The sequence below is a fragment of the Plectropomus leopardus genome, chromosome 16, assembly GCF_026936395.1.
Source record: "Plectropomus leopardus strain MGB_pleo_1.0 chromosome 16, ASM2693639v1, whole genome shotgun sequence".
Classification (NCBI taxonomy): Eukaryota; Metazoa; Chordata; class Actinopteri; order Perciformes; family Serranidae; genus Plectropomus; species Plectropomus leopardus.
Genome location: NC_142191.1, coordinates 20,226,788 through 20,247,128, shown reverse-complemented (window position 1 = coordinate 20,247,128; position 20,341 = coordinate 20,226,788). Strand labels below are relative to the sequence as shown.

At 39.9% G+C, this 20,341-nt stretch overlaps 1 protein-coding gene across 7 annotated transcripts; it reads left to right on the top strand.

Annotated features, from left to right (window-relative positions):
* The first annotated feature begins 4,107 nt into the window (after window positions 1-4,107).
* On the top strand, window positions 4,108-20,239 carry max (myc associated factor X). Of its 7 annotated transcripts, none has more exons than XM_042502985.2 (5): window positions 4,112-4,303; window positions 4,597-4,623; window positions 14,358-14,519; window positions 16,434-16,557; window positions 18,651-20,239. In XM_042502985.2, the coding sequence occupies exons 1-5, from the start codon at window positions 4,268-4,270 to the stop codon at window positions 18,836-18,838; spliced, it is 537 nt and encodes a 178-aa protein (XP_042358919.1). In that variant the 5' UTR covers window positions 4,112-4,267; the 3' UTR covers window positions 18,839-20,239. The 7 variants fall into 7 exon arrangements, with proteins under 7 accessions (XP_042358920.1, XP_042358919.1, XP_042358918.1 ...); XM_042502984.2 differs by having other exon boundaries at window positions 16,419-16,557; XM_042502988.2 differs by having other exon boundaries at window positions 4,116-4,303; window positions 14,358-14,465.
* Window positions 20,240-20,341: the final 102 nt, after the last annotated feature.

Sequence of the window (20,341 nt, the reverse complement as noted above, 5' to 3'; positions counted from 1 at the left end):
CTCCATCTCCAGAGTTCACAGCCACGCCCTCCCTGCATGCTCACGTGCTGTTTGCAGACAAATTACATTTGCAGGATTTATCATTTCTATTTTGCACCATAAAAAAGTCACACACATACACACATAAAAAGAAGCTTCATAAATGTGTCATTCAATTGCACACAGACTTTCGACTGTTCTACAAGTGAGAATTGCACACCTTTTCTTGGAGGTGACTTTGTGCAAAATCCCACCTCAAGTGGATTCCCCAGAAACAAACACTTGTCTCTGCATGACGTGTCAAACTGACAGAATTGTTTGCAGCTATATTTCATATATTGTGTTGTTCTGACCTGCTGGGCCAGAGGTTCCTCTACTCTTCTCTCAGAAACAAAATCGTATCCTTCAGTGCCGGCTGTCTCTTTTCTGTCAGTCACAGTGACACGTGCAGGCTGCTGATGGTACAGAGGTGCCATCTAGTGCAACAAATGTCTTCTGCAGCTTGAGAGATACATGAGGAGTGTTCTGCATGACTGAAGTGGCAAAAGCAGATTAAAACATACAACTAGCCAACTGCACCTGTTTTCCCAGAAATCAATAGTCTTGTGTTTCAAGGCACAATGTTGCTCTGTAGCCGAGAGTTGGAACATGCTTGTTTGTTTAGAAATGTGATATTTACTGAACAAAACTTTAAACAGAGCACTTTTGTTTTTGGTCCCATCAAATATCACAATATTTTGACAAAATACCTCAAAATCGATACTGATATAGCATTGATATTGTAGGGTTGACTATTAGTGCTTTTACAAAGTATTTACAAGGTCAGATTTTATGATTAATAATCATCAGTAATGCTGATATAATGACTACATGAGTTAAAATAAATAAGAGCATAGCTTCAAAAAAAGGTTCTAAGTAGATAAGAAAATGACATAAGGCTACTGTAATCCAGCCTTTAAAACCAGAAAAAGATATCCAAAATCTAAGATGTTATCTAGCCCCATATTACAATATAATATTGATATATTGCCAAGCCCCTCTGTACAAATATAGTTAATGTAGTTTGTTAAATCACAGTCATACACAGCAAAATGATGACTGTGACTGCACAAGTTAAACTGCATCATTTTAATCACATGTAAATTAAATTCTCGTAAATGTTTCTAGAAGACTGTATGGGTTTTAAGATGTTGACACGACACAATTAATTCACAAAACTGCATCTGAAACTATAATCATCCAAGGGCAGAGAAACAACTCATCCATTAATCTGATGGTATAGTCCCCCCCTCCCCCCTCCCTTTCATAAGTCATGCGCTGACAACAATAGCAAGAACAAAAAAAAAAAAAATCTCTAATGGTGACACGGCTCCTTCCAGTGTAGTCTGCAATATGCTGGACGGGGACAAAAGGAGGGCATTTTAATGGTTTAACAGGCCGGCCCAGTGAGGACATATAGGGGGAGGGGAGGGACGCTCTGCCTGGACTGATCAGCCTCTCTGGCTATAATTACAGCGCAGTGCTTCACATACCTGGATTTTTACTACTCTTTCCTCCTCCAGCCCCAGCCACAGCTAATCAATGTCTAAGCTCCCTGCAGCCTGAGTGTTATGGACTGAAATGGTGCTAAAACACTTCATAACTCAGCACGGGCCTTGGGGGAAAAGCATTAAGGGTGTGGCAAGACGGCAGGAGAGAAAAATCCCGGGTTCTGTGAGCTCTGCCTCATTATCATATTTTTTCTGTAACATTACCCATCCCCAGAGGTAATTTAAATGTGATTGTGGAGCACAAATATGGCTTCGATGCTTTCTCGCTGTCATCCATGAAGACGGAGAGGCTTCACTGCAGCGGATGCATTATTAAAGCCTGCCCTTATTGTGTTGTCGTCCTTTACGTAGGCTATACTGTTACCGACAGTGTTTCTGGGTGACCCCGTTTGGCTCTGCTGCTGCAGGACATACTGTATAATTCTATAAAATGGTAGATGGGGTGTAAAATTGGTGGGAGGACCAGATACGAGGTAAAACGGGGAAAAAAGGGGGGTTGATCCAGAATGGCTGGAACGTGGAGGAAGAGCTGGTAGGATCAAGGTCAGTGCAGGTCTAAAGCCCTGTGTTGCATGGAGGGCAGGGTGTCGCTAACAGCTGCTGTGGCCTCTTGACCCGCTGCAGGGATGGATGATGCTGCTCCCAGCTTGTTTTTTTACACATTTACTGATCCACTGTTGCAGCACAAAATAATCCACAGTGTAAGCTCCTTATCTACAGCACAATTTTGTGAAAAAGGAAGCAACAGAGCAGATTATTCGCAACTTGGTCCTGAAACCAGTCCATGCATTACATATTTTTACACTATGATATATATATAAATACAATTAAAGGTATGTATTGTGGAAAGTCATGCATCAGAGTGGCTATTTGTCAGACTGTTAGGGCTACAATAATGAGTGTATGATAATTCTCTGCTCAGTGTTAAAACACGTTTGGGATGAGGTATAGAAAACAATACTATTTGTTCTTGATTTAAAATAACTCTTACAGATGGAAATATATGGAAACATACTTGTACATACATACTTACTCTTTATATACAGTCTATGGACACACCATTGACGTCACCAATGATCGCAGTGAATTCACTGAGTCGGTGATGGATTTAATTTTTGAAAAAAACAAAACAAAAAAACAAAACAGAAGCAGATGTACCTATAAAACTACAGTCGAATAACTCCAGAACCAAAAACCATGGATTACCAGAACTATCTGGGTTGCTATAAACACACTGCAGCCAGTCTGGAAATATGGACCATTACAACGTAAGAAGAGGTAACATAGGACTTAATTGCAATGGACACATTAGAGGGGCTGGCAGGATCACATTTCAGAGTTGTACCTTGTATGACCTCATGTGCAGTGGTGTTATGGTAGTTCATGAGGCTGGTGTAGCTACAACTCGGTAGATAGGTATGTAAGCCATACATATATTCTCCTATATAATCCACAGTGTTTGGGAGTAGCTGGTTACAGTAATTAAATTCCAAAATTAATGTATTGATAATCAGTTACAGTTACTGATAAAAAAATGTAATTAACTTACAGTTACTAATCAAAATGTTGGTGCTTACCAAGGGGTTACATATGAAAAAAATGTTTGCAGTAAAAAGTTCATATGTAGAAGGAAACATGAAATGAAATGAAACAAACAACAAATTTGAGAGCAACAGTTATACACTTATGTTTATAAGAATTTTCAACTTTATTGTCCTGTTAACATTTGTCAGAAAGGTAATTGAAAAGTAATCAAATGTAATAAGTTAAATTACTTTGATTAAGTATTAAAATATTTACATAACTTATCACATTTTTTTTACAAGGTAACTAATAATTTGTAATTTATTACATTTTAAAAGTAACCTTCCCAATACTGATATTCACATGGCCTTTTGGCTGATATCTGGGAGTACTGTAGACAGCTGGAGAAAAAGGTGGGTATACCCTGTATACATACATAAAGCCTCCATACACCTCTGCTCAGGTGACAAACAAATGATTGTTTGATTAGAGCAACTCTGCTCAACAAATGTTAGTAGCATACAGTTATGGATTTAGGCTGTTAGTGAAAAAGAAAGTAATGATTGGGTTAGAAACCAATCACATGAGTAGTACATATCTGTAGGCTGCTTAATCTGGACCTCTGTGTGTGTGTGTGTGTGTGTGTGTGTGTGTGTGTGTGTGTGTGTGTGTGTGTGTGTGTCTTGAGTGTATTCTTATAATCCACGTGTCTCAGCAATGGCCTTATTTAGCTCCTGTGACATACAAATATGACTCTAACTACAATTCCCATAATGCATATGAAGCGAGAAGACGCTGTGACGTCGCCAGCAAACTAAATGAGTCCTGGATATTGTAGTTTGCACGTAAAGATTGCGTCATGTTATGATAATATTTAAAAACACGTTGATGTTTCTGCTGCTCATTGCTTGATAAACATCTCTTTTGTAATTAACATAAATTAAGATTATTCGTTGATTTAAGGGTTTTTCCACGAATCACGGAAAATCTGCCGGGGCGACTACTTTTCCCAGACGCCCCCGGGGTTCTGCGCATGCGTGCTGCGCAGCGGTGGCTGTGTGTGTGGAGAGTAGTCACGTGGAGGAGTCCTCCTCGGATCTGTCCAAACAGTGAGCGTTTAGCAGCCTGTCTGTTGGAGCGCCGCTCGGTGCTAAACTGCTTCATGTTGTTTTTTTAGCCTCCCGTCCCTTTAAACTAGACTATTGTATCGAAGAATGAGTGATAACGATGATATCGAAGTCGATAGTGACGTGAGTATTTCCACTTTCACCTTTTTACATGTGTTATTTTGCTACCCGACGATTTAGCTGAACTAGCGGCTCAGCTAGCGTTAGCTACCATTAAGCTGGCTAGCTTTTCTGTCTTGATAAGTATGTTTTTTTTTCGTCGGGATTCTTGTTAAATGATACGCAACACCATAGCTTTTGTTGCTTCAGAGCATTATAAACACGCTAAATTTGACTTTCTAGTGACTTCAGCGAAACAGTGAGATTTGCTGAACAATTATGGCTACAATTGTACTTTTTGTTCTGTTTCTTTGCAGGAAGACTCGCCGAGATATCACTGTGTGGTGCGTAATGCTGGGGGGATTTTGTCCAATGTCGAAAAAATGTTTTCACTGTTGTTGCAAAAGTTGATTTATCCATAACATTCTGCTTATTATTATTATTATCATTAATATTATTATTATTATTTTGGTATTTACTTAATCGATTGGTAATGTTGCCGGATGATGCATTATGAGAGAGAAAGCGAAAGCATTGCTTCATGGCAAAAATGCATTTAGGTTCTGAAATTAATATTTATGTAAGGCATAATTTTGTGTAGCATTTATATTAGTGCAGCGATTGCAGCGTTAGTAGTGCATTGCAGGGTATCCCCCATCCTATGTGTGCGCGGCCACAGGGAGACGGTGACACGACATCTATATTTAGACCAAAGCTTTATCCCGCTACAAAGGCTTTATTGTTGCATGTTTATTATTTTTTCCGGTTAATACAAAGCTTTCTGTGCTCGGTCGCAGCCGGTTAGTCGCTCTGAGCAGTTTTCCCCCGGTGGTTTACCTCACACACCGCGGGGATTCCGCTCGTGATCGCCTTTTTTTTCTCGCAAATCACACATCTAGGTCATGCCAGTAAAGACACATTTGTGCTGCAGTCATGATGATGCAGAGGAATAAAGGTGTCGAGTGCTTGTTGCATGTGTGAGAGGAGCCGCGCCTGCATCTCGGACAAGCCTTCGTGTCAGGAAGGGGTGCTGCGGGATGTTTTCCTGTGTTGCAGCCAGTGATTAGAGCCATCTTCTCTCTACAGGCCACTAAAGGGCTGGCAGCCTAAATGAATGACGTATAGCTGCATCGCATACCGGCGAGAAAAACACCCTGCACGACTCGGTTGATGCACACAGGCTGCACAACTCGACGTGTCGTCACCTCCAGTCAGATAGCCACGATTTGAATGCAAAAATGAAACATTAGTGCAGTGTTTTAGAATATGCATTTGTGGTAATAAAATAGATTTTTATTATGCCCTCCAACAGACCTCTTGATCACGGTCACATATGCCTCCATTGCAGAGCCACATAAAAAAAAAAGTCAAACCTGATTTCAGTTCACTTAGTGTTATTAAATGTGATTAGCAAAGCCATATGCATAAACTATGTATGTCCTGGTAGCTGTTTGTGTCCCCCAGAGTCAGTTGCTCCCATCTCTGCATATCTTTAACAAACTGAATGAAAACGAAGCGTTAAAATCTGCAAAATGAGGCTGAATAATTAGAGGATATATCTAATAGCCTCAACTGCAGCCAGCTTACACTTTTACTTGCAACACCTTGTTAAGATATTGTCAAAATATATTAGGCCTACACAATATTATTGTCATTGATATCAGCTGATGTTGGCTTTAAAATTAATTTTTGACATGGCCAACTTGCTGGTTTCTGCTGATATATATATATATATATATTTTTTGTTAACAAAGTGAATGTGTACAAAACATCTTTAAATGCATTTATTTCATCCATGGGCCTTAAATATTTTTTCAAAAATGCTAAGATATGGAAAGTAGGATTTTATGATTTGTTTTTTGTCTGACTTTTTATTTTATAATCTTAAAATGACTGACATGTATTTTTTAAAATAAATTACTGAATGCTTCTCCCATTAATGTCCAGTAAAACAGCATAGTGGAACCAACAGCACGCGTTTGATCCACTGTCTGCGAGCTAGTGGTCACTGGGCCCTTGATGACATGGGAAGTGCAAAAATTGGCTAATTAACCAAGTTTTGCGCTATGGCAGAAAGCGGTAAAAGACAGTTCAAACAAGGCTCAGTGTGCTTAATGCAAAAAGACTTTATAAGTCAAGATGGGAATCCAGGCAGTGGGATTCCACATGCAGAGTGTGAGGCATAAAATTACCATCAAATACCAGATATTAACTCGTTCTGTTGTGTCAGTTCATATTCTTTTTAACCTTTAACTTTGGTTATTGTGAAATTGGTCTTAAATATAATTCCCAGAGGCATCAAAAAAGACCTAAAAGGTGCGACCCCTAGCTCACCTGGTAGAAGCGGCGCAGATTTGATATCAATTATTATTGGCTGCGTGTCGTCCCCTCTCCCACCTCTCCTGTCTAACCCAGCTGTTCTGTCAATAGAGGCAAAATGCCCATAAAAGTAGTCTTTTAGAAAGTCTTAAATCTAACTTGCTTTAGGCTGAAGGAACCCAGTGGATCCAAGAAATAACATCTTTTAGGCACTAATGGTGGGTGGAGTGTGACAGACACTGTATATGTTTTCAAATCTAGATAGAGGGTGTGTTGTCTGAGTTGGTGAGATAACAGACCGACCGTCTAGACATAAAGTGCAATGGGTTGTTAGCACTTCGGACTTGATGCATAGTATGCATTATATGGAAAGTTTAACTTGAATAAGTTAACTATGTGAATGAGGTTAATTAACTGTAACCATGCTGCCAACAATTTAGATCAATTAAAAAAGTCAATTTAACTAAAAAAAAAAAAACGATAAAAATCAGTCCTCAAATGTGGAGACTGACATCATAATAAATTAATTATATTTAGGCATTGACATTTTAATAGAGCCGTGGACTGTGATCAACATTTTTCACCATAGAGTGGCCGAGGAATGACGTTTTTTTCTGCAGGCTGATGTGGAAGTTGGCATTGCACTGGTTCCCTCATCACAAAGCCCGTGGGATTTCTCCATTGGATTTTTGCTGAAAATAAGCTCAGTGGCAAATTAACGTTTGTCATACTTAAATGTTTTGTTCAGCAAGATTATCTTCACAAATAATGTTTTTTAACGTGCAGTCGCCACAAGTGAAAAGCCAACATAATTAAAATGCGTTTGTGGATCCCTGGAGGGGAAATTTTAATATGTTTCAGTTGTTCTGATTTAATAGAGCATAGATAATTATAGAAAGTAGAAATAACAAGTATGGAATTAATGAAAAATAAAAATATGTGCATTATGCTTTAATGCTCACAACAGTATGTGAAATATTTTTTAAAAAATCTAGACTATGTATAAAATGCTGAGTATGTTAAGTGTGTTAGAAATATAAAAATGTGCCTTATGCTACATTACAGTGTGCAGAACTAATATGTAAAGGTTGAGAAAAAACATACTATAAATAGAAATAATAAAAAATATACACAATATGTGCTTCATATTTTAAATATATATTCAGTAACTGATTACTTCTGCAATTACTGCACCAGTTGTACAGTTAAAACCCGATATGTATAGTGCATTAAACAAATTATACGACTGTCGCATGACTTGATGTCGCCAACGCAATGAGGCTGTATTTGCTTAGGATTACATCCCCTACTGTTATTTAGCTACGTGTTAGCAAACATCTTTTTTTTAGACAAATAAAATCTGAAAAATTCACGATCGGGGTATTTACTGATGTATTTTATCTTTCAGAACAAAACGTGCTGACATTTTAACTCATTTCAGAGTTTTAGGAGTCATTCCTGCACCCATTTATTTGCTGACATTTCACAGTCTTGAATGATTGATCAGGAAAGTAATCGGTAGTCCAGTGAAAATGAAACCAGTCGTCGCTGCAGCTCTACATGAACATGTAATTTCACAGCAGAGAAGGACATGTTTGTTTATACTTTCTATTTTATTTTTGCAACAGTGATTCGTCGGTAGCTGGAGCTTCTGTTTTATTGGTGTTTCCACCGGGAAGGTTTTCCACGTGCTCCACCGGCCCGGCAGAAGTGTAGGCTTTCATGCAGACAATGTGAGACGGCCATCGGTAGCCGGGAAGCGGCAGATACCAGCTCCTCCACTCGGCACCTGGAGCAGTTATGTAATGTGTCATGGTCAGGTATGAGGAGAATGGAGGCAGCAGCTCAGCTGGCGTGTCCTCTTCGGCAGCCAGCGAAAGGTATCAGTTTTATGATGAACTGATAATGGTTGCACTGAGGTAATCGGACACCTGTTTTTCGCGGTGCCTGGTGTGCTCGTCACCTCAGATGGCTGATAGCATGTAGCTTAGAAGAACCTGTCTGAGGACAGTTAGCTGTTTTTCTGAAGCTATGTTGACATCAGTGAAGGTTCCCGGTCACTGGCTCTCGGGATTCATCCCGACATGAGGTGCTCATAGTTCTCACGCAGTAAACTTTCGCCACACCGGGTCTTTGGATACATGTTAGATAGCGTCATTTCTTAGCGAGTTGGAGTTTGTACAGAATTCCTGAAAGTAATTTTTGATAAATAAGTAATTGTGTTGTACTGTTAATGCAGCTGTGTCACTTTAACTTCACTTTATTGAAAATCAATAATAAGGATTTCTTTATGCCAATATTTAATTTTCATGATTTAAGTACCCTGATTTATAAAGTATTTAACATGCGAGGTTATCAAAAAAAGACATCTTGTCTATTTACTGTATCCACCCAACCGTGTTTAATTAGATTTTTCCAGAAAATGAACTTTATCACAACATTTATGACATTTTGGCATAAAGTTAGACACAGTATGATCAAGAATTTTGTCCTTATTACTTAATGTTTTTTTGAGACACTCAGAACTTGATGCATCTTGTCCTTGGATCCATTTAGTCGTTGATGTCGGCTCAAAAACGTCCGCACCTATTCAGTCCTGCATGTGTCATTTTCTGCGTCAAACTTCATCAAAGTAAACCGAGTTGGCTCACTTTTACTGTTAAACACTATAGAAAGAATAGGTGAATTCTGTAAAAGCAAACATTTAAAATGTAAATTTAGATTAGTGTGACTTAGTTAATCTACAAAGACAATTCAATTTTTGGCAAATAAAAACAAATAAAACACACATTTACAGGCAAAGAAGCTATTTTAGACACTAAAATAACATCAGAGAACGGTGATAATGAAGGCCGACTGTTTAATGTCTCAGCCAACATGTTACGCTTAAACACACCGCAAAGACTAAAGCCAAAAAGAAAGTCTGTTTTTCGCCTGCATGAGAGAAAATAACTCTTATTCCAGCGGGCAGCGGTACTCTGTACTCATCTCAAAAATACTGGGAGAGAGGACCGATTCACTAACGTTAGTTAGCCTGTTCGCACATCAACAACACAATCTGATGTCCAAAGAACAAATGATCATTTTGTGTGCCAAACGATGATTATTACAAACCATTTCTGCTAAAGAGCTCACCGACAAAAAAAAAATACAATAAGCTTGTTTTGAGGTGCACTCCAGTGATTTTTTTCAACTGGCTTTATCTTTTGTAGGACGGTTTTCTTCAAGGTTATTGGGCGACTTCACCTAGAAAAACTTCAAAGCAGGGACGTGCAGATGCAGCTGATAGCAAAGAGTTCATATTAAATCACTCAGGACACTTAATGTCCACAATTACCAAGTAATTGTACATGGAGCAGCTCCAGAGAGGCGAGCTTAAATATATGCTTGGATCTTAATTACCCTTTAAAGGAGTAATGATATGAAGTGCAGGGGCTGATAAAAAGGTGTGGTTTTTTTAAGCATTAAAACAAGTGAGCTGACACTTACATCCTCTCTTAAAGCCAAGACAAATCGAACCGACTTAAATGAACAAGTGGACACGGACCTCGATTCTGTGCCGCTGTCACGAATTCAGTTGCCGGCTCAAAGACAAGAAAACTCTGTCCCCCAGTTGTGAGATTGTACCTTTTATAAAGAAAGGTGAGGCAGCATAATGGCACAATAGTCTTGTCTGGAACAGCTGGTAAAAGTGTGAAGTGAAAACTCTGTCATCACATGTGCTCAAGATAACTTGAAAATACTAACATTTAATGCTAAAGGGAACAAATCAAAGCAAAAGACACACATTTAATCCAGCATTGGACCTGAAAAAACTGTTAAATAAATAAATAAATAGCATGAAGCACAAACGGTGTGTAGCGTATCAAATTGAAGCGTGACACAAAAAAACAAAAACACTAACATAATATCGTTAAGTTAGAAGCAGAGTCTGAAGTTTAGTCTGCATTTTCTCATAATTTAGTGTTTTCAGTCCTTGTTGTAAGCAGGAAATCAGCCACATGTGCTTTCTAAACCTCCCGTCCATGCACTGAAACGGCGCACATCACAATGGCTGCCAGACTTGTAATTGCACATGCCATCAATACCAGTCATGTGTTTGTGCCCGGGTTAATGGAGGGAGTGGAGTATCGCCTCTCTGTGGCTTTGTGTGTGATACGAGGAGGAGGCACATGGTCCTCGTGGATTTGTCTCTCCTGGATGGTTTGTGGCTCTTGTGCAACAGGCCGCAGGAGAAGCTGTCACCATGCCAGCCAAACTAATCACAAGGCAGGCGTCGTGAGAGAGATGCAGCGAATTTTGAGTGTATTTTATTACGGCGTCAGTTTCTTACGAGCAAGATGATTTAGGATTGAGTCACTTCTTGTTTTCTAGCATGAAATTGCAAACTAATAGCTTGTATTTGTTGCGGATGTTTAGTCACCCTCCCACCCAACATACGACACCCTGAAGGCTTGTCTCAACCTGCGCGGCGGCTCACATGTGGCTACTTTGGCGTGGACAAAATGAGTCAGATGATACCAGCTGGCATGACTTCCACCCTGTTTCCCATCTGCTCGAGGCGATGTCGTGACCACACACCACGGCGCTGTTTCGTTTCTAATATTGAAATCGGGGCGTGCTTTGGTGGAGGTGTATGAAGTGAGATGATCAGTCGAGCTTTGATTGGGTGTCGGACTTAACTTCTCGGTCTGGTGACAGCGTGGATTAGGGAAGAATCAGATGTGATTGGAGGCTGTGATGGTTTGGCCTAAAAACAGGTCGAACTAGAGGCAGCAAACTGATCTCCTGCCTGCCTCCGTCATGTGATTGTGGCAGCCATCATATGCCTTTAACCGTGCAATTACAACTCAAATTTGTGGTTGAAATTTTGGAGCATGCTAGATGCTGTTGCATGATGTGTGTTAAATTGAGATTGTTTATAAAAGTAGTTATTATGAAGGCATTATTTTAAATCTTTGCTAAAAACATGTTAAATGTGGTTTGAGGTGGAAGGAAAAACAACTGTATATTAGTTTTGCTTATAAACCTTTAATCTGAAAATGCAAAACTCTCCAAAATGTCCTTCTTAAATCTACATTTCACGAGGCTTTGGTTAGTCATTGTGTTGTTTTATTCAGTTAGTATAATCCTGATCCTGGATCAGCTGCTCTCGGCCGCCCACCTCACACCCCGTCTGAATGACCGGAGTCTCTTGACTTTGGCCCGGTCATGCATTTGAACGGCTGCTCCTGCAGAGAGGGAGGCACAGAAATGCAGTGAGGGCGGGGTCGGCTCGGGTCACATAGTAGGAGGGGGATGGAAGCTCAGGAGGGGGCCAAAAGACAAAAAGACCACAGAACGCAGCGACTCGTAGTGATGAAAATCTGACTTAAATGAGTTTTTACAGTTTTTTTTTTTAGCCTTTTTACCCCGAGGCTACTGGTGATTAAATGGATATCAGTCAGGCGACAGAAACTTAATCAATGACATTTCGTAGTATTGATTATCTGTCTTCATGTTTGCCAAGGCGGCTATTATTTTGTCCGTCAGCAGGATATCCCAAAAATCCTGACAGGTTTTAGTGTAATATTGTGCACACACAGTCAGACCGGGAACATGCAATTAGTTTGTGCATTTATTTGTTCATGATTTATTTTTTATTGCATGTAACTTTAATGAGAAAACGGTGGCACATTTGTTCCGCAATTTTCTGTCATTACATGTATTTTTAACTAGTTCTAGATGTGAAATTGCAGAGTTTTTTCTTATTATTTTACTTGTGTTAGACTGTACATTCTTGTTGGAGATAAACCCTCACAGTAAAGCTGTTTTTTAAGGTTACTTTTACGTTAGGATTTCACTTTGTCAGGTTTTTGATATATATTTTTTTTTTTAAAAAAATCAGTCTTAAAAGAATACTGTTTTGACTATGAGGCAATGACAACCAGGCGTCAGCTTTTGGAGGCTGAAACTTAAAATGTGGTTGCTGTTTTTAGTCAAGATACTTTTCAGTTATGCAACAGCTTAATAACGAAAATGTGACATAGAATAACTTTTAAAAGCCTTTTATAATAACAAAAAAACCCAAAACAAATCTGTAGTTTTTGTTTGATCTGATGAAATTATTTATTTGAATTAGTCTATTTGCTCAGGTTCATCTGGTTCTTTGTCAGTTGAAGTAATTTGAATATTTGTGATATTGACGGGTTAGTGCAAATGTTTCATCCATTAGTCAGACAAAATAATTTGTGTCGTCACTGTGTCTAAAATAGATGCCTGTGTGCACGTGAGTAAATGCACCAACGCATGTGCTTTCTTTTTCCAGCTCTGACTGTAACTGTAATATTTAATATCACTGATGCAACATTAATTTCAAAATAATTTATTTTAGGGTGCATATTTTGTTTTTGCTGCCCCTATTTTTTTATATGTATAAAAGTGGTTGTCACATAGCCGAAGGCCAAGAACTGGTTGCCAATTAAGCTGCACAATATGCAAAGAAAACCCCATAGATTATTTACACAGATATTGCAATTGCAATGTGAGTTGCAATTTTAGTGGAAATGGTATTTGTTTTATTTCACTTTGAAAAATATAGAAAGTATGATGTGATTTTTGCTCAGGTCAGTACCAAACAAATACGTTCCCTCACGTCTGGAATATGAATATAATAGTATATTGTGACGTATTTTGCTTTAACCTGAGTTGGACCTCATGCAATATGGATATTGCGTTTGGACATTTTGGGATTTTGATAAAATTTTTCAAATTATTGTGCAGCCCTTTTGTCAGTTTCTCAAACTGGTTACTAGTGGCAACCTGATAACTGTTAATGTCAATCCCCCTGGCCCCCTGGACAAATTGACACCCTCCAAAAATAAATACGTTCATCGATAATCTGTATGCGGATGGTGAATTTTGAGAATTCTGCTGTTGCCACTGTGCAGGTTTTCTAATAGTTTTTTTAAATCCTATTACTGGTCACAACCAGAAATTACAAATATTTACTGCAAGATTTTTACTTCTGTCGTCTAGTAGTATGCAAATGACTAAAAAAGTTTAATTTCCTGATCAGCCACAAACACATGAAGTCATTTTAGTATGTTAAGGTTTAATGTTAGCTTTAGTTATAATTTTTTTGTGTAAAAAAAAAAACAACCTTTTTACTGAGAGTGCATGTTGACGTGTTTTTCGGCTGAGGTTTGGTAGATAGATTATTTGATTTTTCCAAGTAAAAAATATTGTGCAACCAAGAATATTTACAGTAGTGATTTTGTTGATAACTAGCAGGGGTTAGGATTAGATCAGTTTGTCACGTATGGCTGGAACGATTCAAGTAATTTTCACCCGCACAAATGCCCATCATCAGCATTTGCATTTCTCTCTCTCATGAGACGCTAAATTGGATAGTTTTAGGTTTTCGTCTGTGGTCAGACAGAAAAACAGTTTCGTTATAAAACAACGCGTTGATATAAATAATCAGCAGATTAAATGGATTGTCAGTTGGGGTTTTATGTCGTCGTCGATGTTGACTTTTTAAAGTCTTCTTTCTAAAAATCAAATACTAGCTAGTCGTTGTGCAGATCTGATATGACTGATGGAAAGATATATTTCTTGGTGTAAATGATGACCACGCTGACTTAAACCGCAGCAACAGTGGGGGAGTTGTTGCAAAGGCAGCAGAGCCGTTTGTGTAAGTCGACCAGGGACACCCGCTGTCCCCTGCCCACGCTGCTCTGCTGCCAGGCTGAAGGCCTTGTGACTCTTCTCATTGCAGGCAGACAAACGGGCACACCACAATGCGCTGGAGCGCAAACGTAGGGACCACATCAAAGACAGCTTTCACAGCCTCCGGGACTCGGTACCCGCCCTGCAGGGAGAAAAGGTTGGTAAAGCTCAGCCTGCAGCTCCACCAGGCACACCAGGTTCAGGTTCTCATGTAAGACATTTTTTAACTTTTGCCATGTGTTTTCTAAAAGGTAAAGTATAATATTGTGGGATGTTCAGTGAGAATTTAAGGATATGTAGGCATGCGTGTATTTCTACCATGACGTCATTTTAATGAGTGTACAGAGATGTCTTTACGTACTTTGTAATGTGCGCGCGTCAGTGATGAGGAGCAGTTGAAGGGACGGGGCGGAGGGCGGAGGGCGGATGGCGGAGGACGAGTGCAGATTGGCAGCAGCAAGACAGCGATGCAGTCTAAATACTTGGACCAGCGTCAGGAAGTTATTATGAGGAAATTTTGTTGCTCTCTTCCTGTTTTGACATCCATGACATTGAGAACATTTGGAGAGCTGGTTCAGGAACACGGCGTTTTATTTTCCCCTGAAAGACCAGGCCACTCTTGACACAGTGTGAGGGGCGGAGGGGCTGACGGGATGATGTGAGCGGCGTTTGCTGATTATTTGTATGAAGTGTTGGGTTACAGCTGCCTCGGTGCTCTACCCCCGCCTCTCTCCCAGGACCATGCTGCTATTAAAGCCCTGATTTAGGGCCAACATGCAGTATTTCTCGTCTTGCAAGAAAAAAACAGGAGAATTTTAGGGCTGGGTACCAAACCTCAATCCTTTATGGGACAGAGGTCTTTTCTGAAATTTAATTATAGGCTCCAGATTTGTTTTTATATGCATTTCCCCAAAATTCAGCACAGTAAGTAAAAATCAGTATACAAGACATTTATTGATGTTGACACTTTTGCGTAGATTTCAGCCAAAACTTGAGCCTGGTTTTAACCTCAACGATAGCGGTGGCGCTTATCTCACTGACAAACATGTTGTATTTGCTGTGGCAACTTCATAATAAAAGTCAAGTGGTGTTTTGCAGGTTAAGTGTTTTAATGTGAAGCTGCAGCAGGGGGAAATGTTTTTGCATTAGCAATAACTTAATGCCGAGCTCTGTAGATGTTAAGTAGCACTGAGAATTTTTTTTCCTTGTAAAATATCCGGTGTCGGGGCGCCCTGTGCCCCGTGTGCAGAGGTTTTCTCTTCATCTCGTCTTGTGATCAGTTTATTTGGTATATGGTGACCTCAACAGAAAACACACTCGCTAAATATAATAGCTAGAGCTGGAACTACAATGAATTTCAACCATTTTATAATTTATAATTTCTATCATTTAAAAAAATAATGTCCCTAATTCACCTCTCTGGTGCCCTGGTTCTGGTTTCTTCTGTCTTCAGTGATATCAAACTGAACATTTTAGGGTTTTGGACAGTTTGTCATTCAAAACTAGTGACTTGGAAAAAATTAAAGCCTTTGGAAATTGTGATCAACAGTTTTCCCTTTTTTCTTATATTTTACAGACCAAGCAAAAATAATTTAGACAATAATCACTAAATGAATTATGTGCAGTCCTATTATTAACGTGTCTGCTCTTTTTTCACGGAGGGCGACTTTGTTTTAGGCGATTAAACACTGAAGAAACGGGGTTTTGGAGTCAATACAGAAACTTGGATATCACACACACACTGCTATCGAAAAATGTCAAATGATACCCAGCCCTAATGAGTAGAAATGGCACTGATGCTGGTATGAAGTCAGTGAGTGGAAGCTTTATAGCAGCTAACAGGCTGCAGCAGAGCATTTATTTGCTGAGGCGAACACCCTGACAGTAATGTGCAGGGGTTGTGACCGAGCCCGTGGATGTCAGACTGAAGTGCTGGAGGATTTTGGGAGGTTAAGAGGCGGCAAGCTGTGCAGAAACACACAGCGTTGTCCTAGATTTCTTCTGCAGTTTGTTTCAGTCTGCAGTTTTGTGAGCATGATTGTATAAAAAATGTGATGAGAACTCTGTATACTTGCGTCATTGCTTCAATTTTTGCATGTGTCACTAACAGCAGTCTACCAAACAGGCGTCTCGAGCTCAAATCCTAGACAAAGCCACAGAGTACATCCAATACATGAGGCGAAAAAATCACACGCACCAGCAGGACATCGACGACCTGAAGAGGCAGAACGCACTGCTGGAACAACAAGGTAACAACACATCCCCTCCTCTCGCTGTGTTGTGCAGTCGGGGGGACGGTCTACAGTTGTCAGAACGTAATTTAAGAATTGAGAAAGAAATATATGTGCTAGTTTGGGGCGGTTGTTGTGATTCAGCAGTTTTTACCTGCTGATAGAAGCTGTGAGTTTTAGCAAATCAGATCTGACCCTCTGCAGCCGGTGAGAGTGAGAGTGAAGGCAGGGAGGGAGGAAATGCAAACGCTTCACTGCCATGTTTGTTTTGGTTTGATGTTACAGTGATAAAAGAGCATGTGGGTTAATGGTTTGAGAACATAAAGTCCAGATCTTAACATCAAAGTGTTTGTGCCAACACGACATCAGACGAGTGAAAAGCTAAAGTTAAACCCCCTCTTCGCGCTTAATTTAGCTTTCATAATTCTGTTGGTTTTCTCTTAAATGTTGACGGTGTGCCAAGACGACTGAGACGCATGCAAGAGTTCAGCCAGGATATTCAAAATACCTGCTTTCAGCCTGCTCTTTCATGTAGATTCTCACTTTTTAAAACTGTTGTCATATTTTAATTATTAATTTCAGCCCCTGTTTTTGTGAAATATTTTAATTTTTTTGAGGTCTTATATTAAAACTTCAGTTATTAAAATATTAACTTCAAACTTGTATCTGTGTTTAAAATCCCATCTTGATTAATTTTCCATTACAGAGTATAAACTACTGTTCAGGGCAAAACTAACAAATTTCTAGCAAAAAAAAACCAAAAAAAAAACGACAATGGTAGCCAAAACCTCAATAGGTATGCTGTCGTGAGTGTTGATAAAACAGATATCACTGTAACTTGTTTAAAGGTATACGCCCTTCAGTGCTGTATATACGAGCCGTAACTGGTGTATGAGCGCAGTGTTGAGTGGTGGCAGTTAGCTAGCCAGTGTTTTTTGGTAAATGACCATCGCTGATAACAACCGACTCGTTGCCGGCTATGTTGTGTGTCATTTCCACTAAGTTTCTCAATCTAAAATGTGCGTTTTCTGTTAAAAAAAAAGTGCAAATGTACAGAAATAGCAAGTACTTGCCCATCTTTTGGTGGTAACATCTCCAGTCAAGTGCACAGCTGATAGGTAGCCTTCGTAGTTTGTTTACGTGACGCGACATGTGCTTTTTTAACAGATTCAGTGCGGACAGAGAGCAATGCTCGCTTGCTGCTAGGACACGGTGTAAAATTATTGTGAGGCACACATTTCCCATTAACAGAAACCAAAAAAAAATTGCGTGCAGGGCGCCTGATACACAACAGGGGCAGAGGAGATGCAGCGAGGAAACTTGTTTTTGGCATGGAAATATTAGACCCTGACAAATCAGCTTTGCAAGACGATTCTGAAGTACTCTAAAAGTAATATTTAGAATACATTACTTATTTTGAGTAATACAATACATTACATTACAAATGCCATTTTAGGGCGTGTACTCTAATCTGTTGTGGATTAGGTTTTTAAAGTAATCCTCTCAACACTGTACAAAGCAAAGAGTTGTTTGATACAATATTAATGTTCAGAATAAACCGGCACAGCAGCAGATGTACATCAAGCTTCGGATATTGATGGAAAACTAAATGAGCTTGTGTCTGGTTTTTAGAGGAAAAAAGGGTTAATAGAAACCTTCTGTGAGAAAACACAATGAGTAAAAGATGCCAGTGGCATGGAGGCTCGCTAGAAAATGGGGCATGACAGGATATGAAGAGAAAATCTCTGCTGAAGTTGCTTCCCACTCAGCGGAGCAGAGTTACATAAAAACTGGTGCCTCACAAGTGATCTCCGTTTGGGATTCTCAGATTATTTGTGTTTCCTAAAGGCCAGTCATGTCAAAACTGTTTGTCACTGGTCAACACTGGTCACAAATGTGCTGGTTTGACTGGGCCCTTTAAAGTGGGTCACGTAAAGTAGTATTTTGAAATCAAGCTGTGTACGGTTCTCATCGTCTTCCTCCTTGTGTGTGTGTGTGTGTGTGTGTGTGTGTGTGTGTGTGTGTGTGTGTGTGTGTGTGTGTGTGTGTGTGTGTGTGTGTGTGTGTGTGTGTGTGTGTGTGTGTGTGTGTGTGTGTGTGTGTTGACGCAGTCCGTGCTCTGGAGAAGGTGAAGGGCTCCGCGCAGCTCCAGGCCAGCTACTCATCTTCCGACAGCAGCCTGTACACCAACCCCAAAGGCAGCGCCGTGTCGGCGTTCGACGGAGGCTCCGACTCCAGCTCCGAGTCTGAGGCCGAGGAGCCTCCCAACAGGAAGAAGCTGCGCGTGGAGGCCAGCTAGAGAGTGGAGCGGTAAAAAGCTGGCTAAGGTCGAGGCGGCGGGGCACAAAGGAGGGCAAGAGGAAACGCAGCCTTTCGAGGCTCAACGACCCCTCCCCCCCTCTCATGCCCACAACCACCAACCTCGGCCTCCGTCACCGTCCTCCTCTCTCCTCCATCTGTGGGTGGGCTCGCACTGGAGACTCATGACCCCTCTGACCTCCTCACACCGCCGCCACAATTGTCTCTCTCTCCACCCGATCTCCAGAATCAGGAGGGAGGAAGTCTGCAGGGTGGAAGATGACTGCTTCAATCCATGTAGAGAGCTTCAGGTTTTTTCCCGTCCCCGTCCCTCCCTCCCTCTCTCTCTTTTCTCTCCGGCATTGGTATTTCCCCCCCCGGCAACATCTACAATCCAAAACCCAAAAAGAGGCAGCTTGGCTACTTAAGGACTTGATGCTTTTTTTGTACCCTCAATAAAGCCCCTCCTCCTCCCCGGGTTGTTTTTTGGGGGGGAAGGGCGCGCCTGGCGTACTCCAAGCACTGCTATATTATATATTTTTGTTTTTGTTTATTTTGTTATTCTTGATAAAAACCTGTTTAGAATTTACACACACACACACACACACACACACACACACACCTAGATAAATTGTCCCGGAGACCTTTTTAAAGTAAAAAAAAACAATAAAACATTTGTAGCTTACTTTTTTCCACTAAAGAATGTGAAGATGCTTTGAAGCAAATATTAAAAGTGATACCCACCTCAGGCCCACTGGATTGCAGATGTTTTCTGCCCGACACGTTTGTTAACACAAGATTTAAAGAAAAAACCCTCCTTTGTTGAAATTGATGTTTTGAAGGAGAATAATCCTAAACTTGTATCGTAATTTGTCCTTTAGCTTGAAGTAGTGAATGACTTTAGGTGGCTGAATACGTTAGGCATCTCGTTTTATATATTATAAAAAAAAGCATTGATTGGATGTTTTCAAGTTTCAAAGTATGTTATGCATTTTGTAGTAATCTCACGAGTCATGGGAAAATGCCAATTTGTCACATGTAGTTTTCCTTAAGGGTATGAAATAGGTATTGAATGTCAAAAAGGTAGCTCCCGTCTTTTGCAGTACAAGGAAGCAAAAATAATCCCTGTCGATGTGTTGTGCTTTACACAGTAAAAATCAATGTTGCTGAATCCCCCAAGGAAAAAAAGGAAGCATTTTGCGTGTCTAGGAAACGTGTGTGTATGTATATTGTTTCCATTTTATTTCCATTTAGGAGGATATAATTAGTGTAATAGGTCTTTGTTTGTCCGATTCCATTCCATGGAAATTACGAGTATGTTGTACATACTGCCAACAATTGTCTTGCAAGTTGAGGCCTACCTTTACTATGAGACTATAAAATAAACTATTTTATCCTTTAACATGCTCTTTGTGGTTATTCAGCCCATAATCATGTTACGATTATCCCGGCCAAAATAATTGTGACTCACAAAATTATCTCTTATTATAAAAAAAAAAAATAC

Bases quoted from the DNA above. Each gene is read 5' to 3' on its own strand.
- max (XM_042502984.2), top strand. From the start codon at position 4,268: ATGAGTGATAACGATGATATCGAAGTCGATAGTGAC. The intron at 14,520-16,418 runs GTAAGACATTTT...TGTCACTAACAG, and splicing joins CACCAGGTTCAGGTTCTCAT to CAGTCTACCAAACAGGCGTC. The intron at 16,558-18,650 runs GTAACAACACAT...GTGTTGACGCAG, and splicing joins CGCACTGCTGGAACAACAAG to TCCGTGCTCTGGAGAAGGTG.